Source organism: Pteropus vampyrus, unplaced genomic scaffold (genome assembly GCF_000151845.1).
Source record: "Pteropus vampyrus isolate Shadow unplaced genomic scaffold, Pvam_2.0 Scaffold92, whole genome shotgun sequence".
Lineage (NCBI taxonomy): Eukaryota > Metazoa > Chordata > Mammalia > Chiroptera > Pteropodidae > Pteropus > Pteropus vampyrus.
Window position 1 is genome coordinate 1,620,768 of NW_011888873.1, and position 13,676 is coordinate 1,634,443.

General features: G+C 37.3%; 1 protein-coding gene across 2 annotated transcripts in view; it reads left to right on the forward strand.

Moving 5' to 3' along the window:
• Positions 1-826: 826 nt before the first annotated feature.
• The window catches only part of PDLIM3 (PDZ and LIM domain 3), a 31,721-nt gene continuing 18,871 nt past the window's right edge, over positions 827-13,676 (forward strand). Inside the window, exons 1-3 of one of the 2 annotated variants that reach the window (XM_023532884.1) lie at positions 827-1,073; positions 10,097-10,248; positions 11,544-11,628. In XM_023532884.1, coding sequence (XP_023388652.1) covers positions 981-1,073; positions 10,097-10,248; positions 11,544-11,628 — 330 coding nt within the window. In that variant the 5' untranslated portion in view covers positions 827-980. The remainder of the gene's footprint in view (positions 1,074-10,096; positions 10,249-11,543; positions 11,629-13,676) is intronic. The other variant, XM_011363996.2, reaches the window with a different exon arrangement.

Consider the following 13,676-nt stretch of genomic DNA (forward strand, 5'->3'; position numbering starts at 1 on the left):
ATCTAATGGACTTATGAGGATGAAGAAAGTCACATGCACAAGGCGATCACTACAGAGCCTGGACCACAGTGCTCACCATATCCCGCCTTTTCTCCTCTGCAGATGCATCCAGTTTGGGGAGTCCTCTTACTCGCACTGGACACCATATACTTACTCTGGCTGCAGCATCCACACAGGACGGTCTCAACTCTTAGATTTCTGTTATGCTCGCCTTCCGTGCGTCAAAAACATGTTTAGGGACTGAATTTGAAAAAGGTGACAATTGCTCCAATCAAAATGAAAACATATTTTGAATGTATTGATTAATCATTTACTCATATGTACTTTTAAATGATTCATTGGGTTAGGTATATACAAGGCATTTTCATCCCATGAGGTAAGTACAATTAGTACCCCTATTTTACAGATGAAAAAACTGAGGCTTAAGAACATTCAGTAACTTAACCAAGGTCACATAACTAGTAAGTAAATAGCATACTCAAATTTGCTAAATAACTCATTGTATTAATGATGCTTATGTTTTATTTTAATTGAAAGCATAGAGGCTGTGGTTTAACTGCTTTTAACTTCGAATGAAGCGCTCCTCTGAGCTCCAAGTAGACGATATACAGAAGGACAGGTGTTACTTTAATAGAGTGATGAAAGTTGTAACTCGAAGCCTCCTCCAGGGCCCGCGGGAGAGGTCTGGAGCTTGCACCCAGCCAGTGCGCGTCTGTAAACTCCCTTGGGTCTGGCGCGTGTCTTTCTTCCAAAGTTGGAGCTCTCCTTAGTGGGAGGAGGCGGGGAGGAGGGTCGGTCCGTGACGTCACTCGGGAGCGGAGATAAAGCTCCTCCGCAGTTGCAGTGAGGACACTGTCCGAGGAGCATAGTGGGCTGTCCGGCTCGGGGACACTCGCCGTGGGCAGGGCCGCCCCTCGCTGCGCCGCAGTGTCTGGACATCAACGCTCCCCCACCCTAGGAAGGCCGCGCCAAGAGGGACCATGCCCCAGAACGTGGTCCTCCCCGGCCCTGCGCCCTGGGGGTTCAGACTCTCGGGGGGCATAGATTTCAACCAGCCTTTGATCATCACCAGGGTAGGTGTTTTCCGTTCTTTTGCTGCAAGTTGGGGACTCTGGTGTGCAGCGGGCCCCCCAGGAGCGGAGAGTGGCCAGTGAGCGCAGGTGCGCTGGGTGGGTCTTCGGCTTCGCGTTCACGGTTTAAGCAGCGGCGGCGACGACTTGGCAAACTGAGGCTGGGAGCATGCAGAGCAGCTTAGAGAATTAACCAAGTCAGCTCCAATGGCCTCTGCATCCTTTCGGTCCCCAGCGACTTCTCGAGGAGAGTTGAACTGACAGCGTGATCTCCCTGAGCTCAGAGAAGGCTAGGCTGCGAGGGCTGGGTACCCTCTTGTCCTCCACTCCTGTCTCCTTTCAGTAACAAACGAGATGGGTCCCAGGAAGGAGAGAGGGGGACCCGGGTAAGGAGAGACGGAGGAGCGACACTACGGTTTTGTCTTGGAGTAGTGCATCTAAGTGCTTTTCTTGTCTGGATGAAAACTTCAGCAGGGCGCTGTTCACGGGGCACAACCGGGTCGGCCAAATTGGAACGGTTTATATCAGCCCAGACAGGGAAAATATTACTAATCTGTATTCTTAAGTTTCCAGGCATTTTGAATAAATGTTTTTTTTAAACCTGGGAACTTGGCTGAGGAATCATCACCTATAACTCAAACTATGAAGAAAACGGGTCAGATAGTTTAGTTTACCTGATGGAAAGTCACCACTCAGCCTAATAACTCTGAAAGTAATGCTCTACCATTAAAGTCAAGCTTTCCTTACTTAATATTCTCAAGTATTGTCTAATTGGGGAAAAAGAAAAAGGAAACTTCAGGATTTCTGTCCTGTCGGTAAATTTCTAGTTGGTCTCGTTAATTGTTTTCTAACACAGTATTTGTCTTAATAGAAAATTCTTATTTCAATTACCACATATAAAACATATTAAACCTAAGTTAAAAGCAAAAAAATTGAGACTATTATACTTTGTGTGCTTTTCTTCCTTATTGATTATACTGTATTTTATAAATGTATACTTTATAATCTGATTTACTCACCCAGAGTTTTGAACAAGGTAACATCTTTTAAATTCTGTTCTATTTATACGTCTATGAGATTTGCAAACCAATGTCTTTTAAAAATATCTCCAATCATGTATCATACAGATGCACACCATACAACATTTCAAGCTTTGTTTTACATTTTTCAAAAACATATAAACATATCTGACATGTGTTTTTGTATGAGACACGAGAACTTAACATATCCAAAAATGCTCCTAAGTAAATTAAGCAGAAAATGGTTCAGTGATCTGGGCCAAGCAATGCCTTTTATGGATTTACCAAAGAAAACAGTTTCCATTATCTCTACTAAGAAATATTTTTTAAATTTCTGGAGTATAGTTTTCATTTGTTTATATTAAATGAAATAAGCTTTTGAATTCTACCAAAGGATAAATCATATTTATATCAAATCCTAATTTTGTCACAAAAATTCTTTAAGTAATTTATAAAGGAGATATCTTACTACATAACATGTCAATATGATTCATCTTATGTTTGAAATTTTGAATTGTTGACATTTTGAACAAAGTTTATTTAAAGCAGTGCTTACATTTGGGAGTTGGACTGAAAGAGCTATTGGCAAATATATTTGAAATAAAGACAATTAGTATTTGGGAAACTAATTATTGTTTGAATTTTTAACTCATTGCTAATGTGTATCACTCGTTTTGACACTTGATTCAATAACAGTGTACAACCATATATGATTACTTTATCTGACCATGTCTTTTTCTCTTCAATTAATTTAACTCAATGAGAGCAGGTAAAACTAAACTATTTTGTATTCCAGGTGTCCTTAAAATCATGCAAATGGTAGATTTACATTGAATAAATGAAAGTGTATTTGCTTGAACTTTTTTTGCCTTAGCGAACACCTAATTGAAACTATTTCCACTAAAACTATAAGAATACTAAAAATAATTTGGAAAAAGATTAAAATATATTGTACAAAAATAACCATAGGTTTTGTAAGTAGATAAAATTATTCTATTACGTCTATAATTTTTGTATTACATGTAAAGGTAGTCAGTAAGGTTATATGTGTGTTATTATACTCTTGCTTGCCATGCACTCAGCTAAGCCCTTTATATGCACTGACATTTAAATCTCACAATAATCCAGTAAGAATAGTAGCAGTAATATCCCTTTTTACAGATGAAGAGAGTGAGTCTTCAAGAGATTCATTAACCTGCTGATGAACACAAGTGGTGGGATAGAATTTGATGTCAGGCCTATCTGCCTCCAAAGTCTGCACTCTGAAGTCCACAGATTGAAAAATTCTGCTAATTGTACAGATAATTCCAAATAGATGTTCTGTGCCATCCACTTCATCACCTGGTCCTACTGAATCTATATTTTTAATATCTACCACTTTCCTTTTTTTCTACCACTGTCCCTCTTCAAGATTTCTACCTGTTTGCAGCCCCTCTCCAATCACCCTCCGTATTCTTCCCAACCATCTTCGGGAAATGCAAGGTTGCTCCTATCTTCCCCGTTCTCAAACATCCTTCGATGGCATTCCTAGTTTATAGAATATATGTGTGGTCTTTCTACCCATCTGTGGCTTTCACCTTCTATTCCAGCTCGAGTTTCCAACTTCACTTCCTCCCTCTCTCTTCTTTCTCTCTCCCTTTCTTCCTCTCACTCACAGAGCAGTCCGCTACTCTGGACTGCTTAGGATTTCTCTAACATATCTTTGCTCCTCTATCATTTTTCTCCAGAATGCTCTTCTGCACCCGACCCCACTGTCCTAAATGCCTGTGGAAACACAGTCAGATAGCACTCTCCTAGCCTCCTCTCAGTAAAAAGTATTTCATACATTTGATTACCATAGCTCTGACCTACGACCTCTCTTGACATTACGCTTAAACCACCGATGTTTGAGTGCATCTGTATCCCACATATCACATGCTCCCCGATAGCAGGAACTTTCAAATTTGGGGGCTTACTCAGTGCCAAGCACAGCACCTGGTACATCATATATATTATAGAATATATATGTTAATGTAAATGATTGACTAAATCGTTCACTTTTTGACATAACTATCATAAATAAGTACAGACTGTCCTCAAAAAAGTCCACGATAAAGATGAGTGAGAATTGTTTTACTGTTAATTGATGTGTCTACTTTAGATAAGTTCCGAAGCATGCAAAGAACTGAAATAGCAATGCCTACACTTAACGTAAGTCCCGTAAATGAGATGTATTCCTCAAGTCAAATCATTTGTTGTCCTCCTACAAGCTATCCCCGTCCCTCCCTGCCTCCCACTCTACAAATCCAGACTATAGCAATGCTCCTGGATGGTGGCCCTCCACTTCACCAGCGTGGGGGGGAGGGGGTTTCAAATGTGGCTCCTTTCCTCATTCAAAATTATGCCCCATACCATCCAGTTCATCAGCTGGGTTAACCTTTGCATCATGAAAAACATCAAAAGTAAGGTAGGTCAAACACCAAACATTCTCAAAAAGAAAAGAAAAGAAAAAGCAATTGGTTGTGATACACACGATTTTCAGGAAAGCAATTTCTAGCCAATTAGGCGTACTAGATTTTGTGCAATATAAATTATGCTGTGGATGTTCACTTTGGGGAAGTGGGAGGCATTTGCAAACACCATATGTAACTGGCCTAAGTATTTCACGGAATAAAGTTTAAGGTTCACATCTCTAAGTGAGCTGCTTTTCTTTTTCTGGCAAGAAGGTTCTAAAGAGTCTTTCTTTCTGAAGTATTTGGACCACCCAGAAGGTAGATCTACTGTCACTGCCAACTTACAGATTGTTTGTTTTCACAAATGGTTCCATTTGGAATGAAGTACAAGCTTCTTCGTGCATATGATGTAGAATTATTGTATATCTCTGATGCCAGGATGTCCTTTCCCACTCAATTCCTCTTCCCCCCTCCTTCCTTTCTATTCAGAGTATACCCAGATTCCAGATCACTATAACCAAGAATGCTATATGGATTCAGGTCCAACACAGAAAATGTTAGTGTAATTCTTAAGTTACTCAAAGCTTTAACATAGAAAAATATATTACTTTAATATGAACTATATTTGAAATATGAACTTTTAGAAAGAAATGTTTACAGTTGAATACAATCCTTTCCTAGGATTCAAGTATAATAGGAAGGTTGGAAAGCCAGAGGAGAGAAAGCAATTAGGGAAATCGTTTTATAAACTATATAAATGTCTAACCAATGTACTGTACACTTAAACTAATAAAATAAAATTTTATAAAAAGGAAGGTTGATATAAATAAAAACCCTGTTTAGTTTTGTTCTACCAAAGATGTGTCTGCACGGAAGTGCTGGTTCATATGTTGAGAACATTCATACATCCCATAAATATCTATTAAGTGTAGAAAGAATTGCATGTGGAAGACACTGTGGGAGATGCAATTATAACTTAATGGGTTTCTATGCCCTGAGTAGCTCATATATCAATAGAAGAGAAGGGATATGTTCATAAACCACCATGATACAACCTGTCCAGGATTCTATGGGAAAAAAGTATGGCCTAAGAGATAGGAGTCAGGGAGAGAGACTGCTGCAGGAATGGCATGGTGGGATAGTAGAAGAGCTTGAGCTACAAAGTTAGAGAGACCCATAAGGCAAATTCGGATTTTCACTGGATGTGTGACTCTAAGCAGATTCCCTATACTTTCTGAGCATCAGTTTTCTCACCTTAAAAGATCATATTGAGAATTAAGTGTGATAATATTTCTCAATAATAATACAATACCCATAATAATAGCAATGATACCATAATAGTTCTCAACGCTGGCTGCACATTCGACTCACTGAGATATGTTTGGAAAATATCCACGCCTAGGTACTATTTACAGAGATTCTGATTTAACTGATGCAGGGTATGGTTCTGGAAATGTAGACTGTAGGTACTAGAGGGCTCGAGATGCCAGGTGAGGGACTGGAGTTTATTCGTAGGCAATGGAGAACAACCGAACGATAAAGTTCTTCGTTACAGGCATACCTCATTTTATTGTATTTTGCTTTATTGCACTTCACAGATATTGCAGGGTTTTTGTGCTAAGTGAAGGCAAGGCCATCCACCAGCAAAAAGATTACACCTTGCAGTATCGCAATGCGCGGTGGTCTGGAACTGAGCCTACAATACCTCCGAAGTATTCCTGTATTTTGACCCACGCCCCACAGAACAACTCTTCTGTATATATTTGTCTTACTTCATAACTTTTTCAATCATTTCTATTCTTATCATAAAAATCCCATCAAGGCCATGTCTTGGACTTCCCTCATTTCTCCCACAGTAAATAGAATATTATAGGCGATTTATCTATGTTTTAAATTAGTTTTTTCTAAACAGACTCAAATAATAGGTTGATGTGAATAATGAAAATCATCTGAGGCACTTGTTAAATACACAAATTCCCTAGTTCCCTGCCGCCCCCCCCCCCCCACCCCCCTCCACAGGCGTCTGATTCGTGATTCCAAAGATCTGGAATGGGATCAGAGCCTTTATGTTCATCAAGAACCCAAAGTGATTCTTCTAATCAGACAAGTTTGAAAACATGGTGCTAAGTGATTGATGGCAGTACTATTTCCAATGATTTTTGCAATGCTTTTGCTATTTGAGACCCTAATGAATCTGAATCATAAATAAGCTATTGGAAAACTTTGCCTCATTTAGCTCTCGCTTCTCCCACTTTGGGAAAACATGTTAACAAAAAACGTGAGCAATAATATAAAGTAATATAATAATATAAAGTAATAATATAAAATAATGTTAGGAAATAATACATTCTTATGATTAAACAGATAGTTTAACTTACTAAAACCAGGCCAATTTAGTGGACTTTTCTGATCACTAGCCTAGCTGAACTCGAAAACTAGAAAGAAGTAAAGGGATCATGTTTTTTCCTTTTCTCTCATTATTCTTTTTTTTTACTTCTTTTTTATCATCTCTCTCCTTTGAGGTCCCAGGATATCCAGGTTGAATGCAAAATCAGAAACGGGTTCTGGCCATCACTGTCAACTATCTTTCCTATTTGACTTCTGAATCAGCTGGTGACATAGCTGTACAGCTTCTCCTAACTTAATAAAAAGCCACAGGCTACTTAGATACTTCTCCTCTGAAAAAAAAGCAGTCTACTTAGTCCAGCTTGTCCTAGAGTTGTAGTAGTCAAAGTTATTAGAAGGAGCTTTGCAAATGTAATATTTTGGGTAAATATAAAATAGTATTATTAACTTTGGTATTAATACTGTTAATAAAATTTAGTAATATTCAGTATCTAAGTTCAGTACACCAAATTTATACAGACAGATACACACCCAACCCTACCGTTCACTCATTCTAATCAGAGCTAAAAAAAAAAAAAGTATTATATAACCTAAATCTATTTAATTATATTAGAAAATCTAGGTGAGGCTTTAAAAGTAAACACATTGAGCCACGATTTTCTCATATTTTAACTCAAAGGAACATATTCTGGTCTTAGGAGTTAAAGAAAATGGATAGTACTAATTCTGACAAACTGTAGCTGGAGAAAATTGAAAGTTTAAGATTATTTTTATCTCTACAAGTCACATCGGGAATGAAAACTTTTATTCTTCTAACATTTCTGGCTCTGGGAGAATTTCTAAATGGAAAACAGCTATGAAATGCCTCCCAAAGACTGAGATATAATAATTCTCAGTTGCTTCACCCAGATCCTATACACAATTCCTAATGAAAAACGATTGTGATCACTACAGTAAGATGATCACGGAAATAAAGTGAGTACAACAAACAAACACTTCAGTGAGGAGACTAAAGACCTAGGACCCGTGAAAATTTACTATTTTGGCAATTTTATTTATTTAGATGAGTCTTAAATATTCCTTAGAGGCACAAGTTTACATTGAATAGCTAGATTAAGCTATTAAAAAATGAAATAATGACAGATCCTCAAGTAAAACATTAGGAACAATCTAGTTTATTCCTGGAGCAGTTTCAGGTTTAATTCAAGTTCTATGTATGTATTATTCTGCTTTAATAGTAGGAATTTGCAAATATAACAATGATAGGTTAACGATAAGAGCCATAATCTTTGCGCATGTAGAAAGTAGCTTTTTTTGTTTCATAAACTCTGATTTAAATAGACTTTTCATTCATTTTTCAATTAATTTTTAATTCAAAACACTGTAATATATACTGTGAAGCTTTAGGAATATACATAATAGTATACATATATCCTCAAGAACTTCCAGTCCAGTTGGGAAGACAGATAATACACAAGTAAATAAACAAATGTAAAAGTACGAATAGTCTTCATTAAGGAAATGAACAGAGTGCAGTGGTGGAGAATGATGCGATAGGACCTGGGGAGGTTACTTCAGATGTTTAGCGAAGTCTCCCTGGGAAGGTGACTTTTAAGCCTAGACCTAAAGGATGAGAAGGAGCAACTGGATAAAGCGTGGGGAAAGTATTTCAGGCAAACATAACAGTTCATGTAAAGCCCCAAAGAAGGTATGTGCTTGGCCTGTTTGAGGAACTAAAAGGAAATCGGAATGGCTACAGTGCAATGGATGAGGGGGAGCGGGAATGAGGTGAGATGAAGCTAGAGAATTAGGCAATGAAAGATCAGGTGAGGACTATTAGGCAGTGGTAAATAGTTGGAATTTACCCAGAAAAACTGGGCGCAGGTATAGCAATCAAAAGAATCATTGCCTTTTAACTGAATACTCAACATGGTAATAATCTCAAATTTCTATTTTTTAAACATTTAAAGACCATATTTTCCCCATATCCTTAAGTAGTCCTTTCATCCCTCCCCCTGCCTAAAAAAGAAACCAAAATGGATTTCTTATAGATAGCATAAAATTGGACCTTGCTTTTTTATCTAATTTGACAATCTCTTAAAAAAAAAAAAGTGTTGATTGTTTAGACCATTTACATTTAATGTAACTGCTGATAGAGTTTAATTAAAATCTGGCATCTTGTTAGTTGTTTTCTATTTGTTCCTCCTATCCTTCATTCATGGAGAAGAGGCTGTGCGTGAATACAAGCTTCCTGTGTGTCTGCGGTTCCCAGGATTCTAGATTCTCAATGCTAATTTGCACTTGACCTTTAGCAATTTGTTCATAATTTTAGCTGAATTCTTCCTAACAGCTAGTATGGTAGCCCCATCTTCTTCTGTGCTCTGATACAGGCAAGCCTATGCTTACATTTTGTCTTTCCTTGGAGGAACCTGTCTTTCCTGAAATTCCGGGCTAGTTGGTTGCCCTGCAACTTCAGCTCTCTGAAGAGTTCATGAAAAGTTATAATTTTATATGTTATATGGCTTCTTCTTATTAATGCAAGAGTGATTCTCTTTCTAGCCTTCCACATCCTAGGTGCCCCCTCCTCATGTGAATTTTAAAAATCATAACTTGTAAAGATGCTAAAGCATTTTTATTCATGTGTACACACAAACACACACACAGAGGAGGGGTGAGATGTATTTTATTTTTTTACTTTTTTATTTTTTCAATTAAATTTATTGGGGTGACACTGGTTAATAAAATCGTATAGGTTTCAAGTGTATAATATGTCACATGTATATCACATTGTATGTTCACCACCCGAAGTCAAATTTCCTTCCATCACCATATACATGCTCACTCTAGCATTTTCAATTCAAATATAAAAGTTCCCTAATTTAGTGAAGTTCTATTCCTAAAGAGTTTGAGATGACAAAAACCCTAAAAGAAATAAATTATTTTGTTTAAAGCATAGAAAATACAATTCAAATGGAGTTATGGACGGTGTTTTAAAAAGAATAAGTGATGTCATGACAGATGAAATGTGGTTAGTAAAAAACAAAATTATTTAACATGATGGAAAAATAGAGCTAACACAATTGATTGATTAACAGTTGTTTTAAATTAGACCAGATTCTTTGCCCAGTAAAGCGTTTAAAATGTTACCAAGCTGAAATACAAATTTTGGGCATGTAACTTAAGATACTGCAAGATGTTGATTTTTAAATGGTGCCATGATTTCTTCCAGATTACTCCAGGAAGCAAGGCAGCAGCTGCTAACCTGTGTCCTGGAGATGTCATCCTGGCTATTGATGGCTTTGGTACAGAGTCCATGACTCATGCTGATGCACAGGACAGGATTAAAGCAGCAGCACACCAGCTATGTCTCAAAATTGACAGGTGCTCTTTAATTAATGGTGCTAAAATGTGATCTGTTTGGCAGGAGAACCTGAGCCAGAATTATAAATGATTTCATCCTCCCAGTGAGAAGGGTGTCACAGAACCTAGAATTTTGACTGACATTTTTATATATCAACTACTTTGTTCTGTTCTTCACCGAAGTTAGTCAACCTAGTAGTTGTTAACAAACTATTTCTAAAAGGAATTCTCGGGAATGTCAGAATAATGAAAGAGGCTAAATGAATGTTAATCCAATTAATTGACTATGAAAATAGAAACATTAAAGGTATTGACCACAGGAACACGACACAGCACAGCTAGTTATTCTACTGTTCTAAATGCGGTAGTGAATGGTTTTTAAGGATCCTCCTAAAAGAATCTCTTGACAAAATGTGGTCATGTTAAAAAATTGGTTGCTAATATGTTACATGCCATTAGCTCTTTTGTATAGAATTCAGCCCAGAAGAATCCCACAAGGTGTGAGAGTGCATGCACACATGATTATGTTAGATAATGAGACATTTCTGACCAAAAACAATATTAGGAAATTGAACCAGATTTTTTGCCATCAGAGCCCTGATATAAAACTGAATTGTAAAAATAATGTTTTGTTTTTGTTTTTGTTTTTTTGTAGTTGTGTGTATTTTTCCTATTGCTATCACATTCACAATTTCCCCTGCTGGTACAGAAGGCACACAGTTGATCTGCCGTTTCATGGGATGAAACTGACTCTTTTCCTATACGTATAACCTGTGTTCCTGCCCAGCGTGCAGTCCCTTTGGGGCATACAGTCCTAAACAGATACATAAGAAGGATTGGACAAAGCACATTTCCTTGGTGCCAACAGCAAATCCTCTTCCTGATTATGGCCTCGCCTTGTCTTCCTAGGTGCATGCACACACACAGAGAGCTTTTGTGTCTCTTCCTCTTTTCATAAGGGCATTAATCCCACCATCAGATCTCTACTCTCATGACTTAATCTTACCCTAATTACCTCCCAAAGACCCCACTTCCAAATACCATCACACTGGGGATTAAAGTTTCAACATACATATTTGAAAAGGACACAAACATTCAATCCATAGTAGTCCATTTTGGTCCATTCAAGTTTCCCCAAAAGTACATTCAAAAGTAAGACTAGATGGGAGAACACAGAATAATGAGCAAGGAATATTGCTTTTGCTTAAATAATCAAGAGTTGATAGCATTTTCACAAACATAATAAGAAATTAAAGGATACTAAAAACAGAAGTACCATTAGAATTTGGAGTTCACAAACTTTATTTTATTTATAGGGCAGAAACTCGCTTATGGTCTCCACAGGTATCTGAAGATGGGAAGTCTCATCCTTTCAAAATCAACTTAGAATCAGAACCACAGGTATGAATTTGAAAGTAAATGATATTCGCATTACATTTCCTTTTAAATGATGTTAATGACCCGCAAGAGGAAGAAGTGGCAAATATAAAAAATTAGAATCAGCCACTTGATGAAGCAGTTGTCCGTCTTTACTCTGAGATTAATTTATATTATCCATGTCTTCTTACATAAAGAAAAAAGAGAATGCCTAGGCAAACATCTCGTTAAAAAGCAAATATGTTTTTATCAGGAGAAATTTGGCTATATCCACTTCTTTTTTTCATTTTTTATGATATACTTCTGCCAAGTGACCATAAGGTAATCCAAGAAGTTTAAGATGTTAAAACAAAGCAAAACAAAAATAGTCTACCATTTGAAACAGGTGTCTCTAATCTAATAGTTATCACGAACTTTGATTCTTCAAGGTCTTCACGCAGATCTTATTTTACATCCTTCTTTAATTCTCAGTTATGGCATTCTATAACTAATTTTACTCTATGAAAAGTTTTGCATTATGTAATCATGGTGATATTCTGCACATGCAGTTGAATTACAAAGATGAAGGATATACCCTTGAGGCAACTCTATCTACTGAGCTGAATTAATTTAATAATCTGATGCATATCTGACTATGTCTATCCTCAAAAACTCCAAAAATCTGATATTAAACCAACCCAATTGTGCTGTATGGAAAATGTAATTAAGAAAAGGGTTTTAGAACCTCTACTTAGAAACTCCCCAAATTTAGAGAGACAGATATATGAATTAAATATCCCCTTTAAAACAAGTATTCCTACTAAACTGATAGTCCCAAAGTGTAGTTTTTCTAAATATCTAATGAAAATGAAGTGAAAATGTATTTGTAATTTACACTTCAGCGGTGTTTCCCTTTCAGTATCATCAGCTCCTGAATTTGTTCGTCAGGTTGTCCACTCGTCTCCATAAGACTCCATTTTCTTCTCTGTAAAATACATGTAGAGTGACAAATATACATGTATCTCATAGAGTTTCTCAAAGATTTAAGTAAAATAATATAGTAAAAGAAGCTGGCACATCGAATCATTCACAGGAATATTGAATTCAGTGGGAGCTCTCGAAATTGTTAGTATGGTACTCTCCCTCCCTGTGATCAGAAGGCCTTCTGGCCTCATCATGACAGTGAGATAGGAAGCTGCCTATGTTATAGGCCTTCCTAGACACCAGGAAAGCTGTCCTCATTATTCTTACAAGGGTCATTACAAATTACTTTGAATGAAAGCTTTATTTTCAGTTAAAACACTCAATAAATAACCAACGAATAAAAGAAACGGGATTGTCTAAAGATAAACTGCATTTTCTAACATTGCCCAGGACCAATCCTGGGAACCAGTTCTCAAAGAGCATACTACCACCACCCCCAGCTGTTGCACAGTAAAAGTGATTGGGCAAGTAAGTGGGATATTTAGGTCAGATAAGTGTTCTCCTCTTCAGGGTAAACGAGCAAAAGATGAAATGGATGACACAAGTAATAAATGTAATGGGAGGGTGATGGTGACTTAGGCTGGCCTCTCAGGTGGCTTGGTGCATAATAACACTTCTAATCGACATCATCTTCGATAGAAGAAAAAATTGGAGGAAGAAAATACAGAGTTCTTGAGGCAGAGCTGTCATTTGTAGATGGCCTTTTGCAGTTATGCCCAAGCCCACCCACATCTTCCCACCTAAATCGATTCATCACTTAGAGGTAACGCATGAGAAAAAAAGATCATGTGGTGCTAAAAAAAAAAAAAGAAAGAAATTTAAGGCTTGCATACATGCATTTATTGACCACTCAATCTCTTATTAAAACCAGGACAAACTGGATAGAATTCTGAATTTCCTTTTTCATGTACAGCACACATCTAAAATTGTACTGCACCCTTTTGCAATTATTTTTCCTTCCAAAATTTCTAATTTTTAAACCCCATTTCATTCATGTGAGATGCCAAGATATGGCGTCAATTAGATAGGTCTGACAAAAGTCCCAGTGATCCCTGATCATGTTGCAGCGCCCCTTTGGCATGTGGGTGACTGACTCAACAAGTACTTAA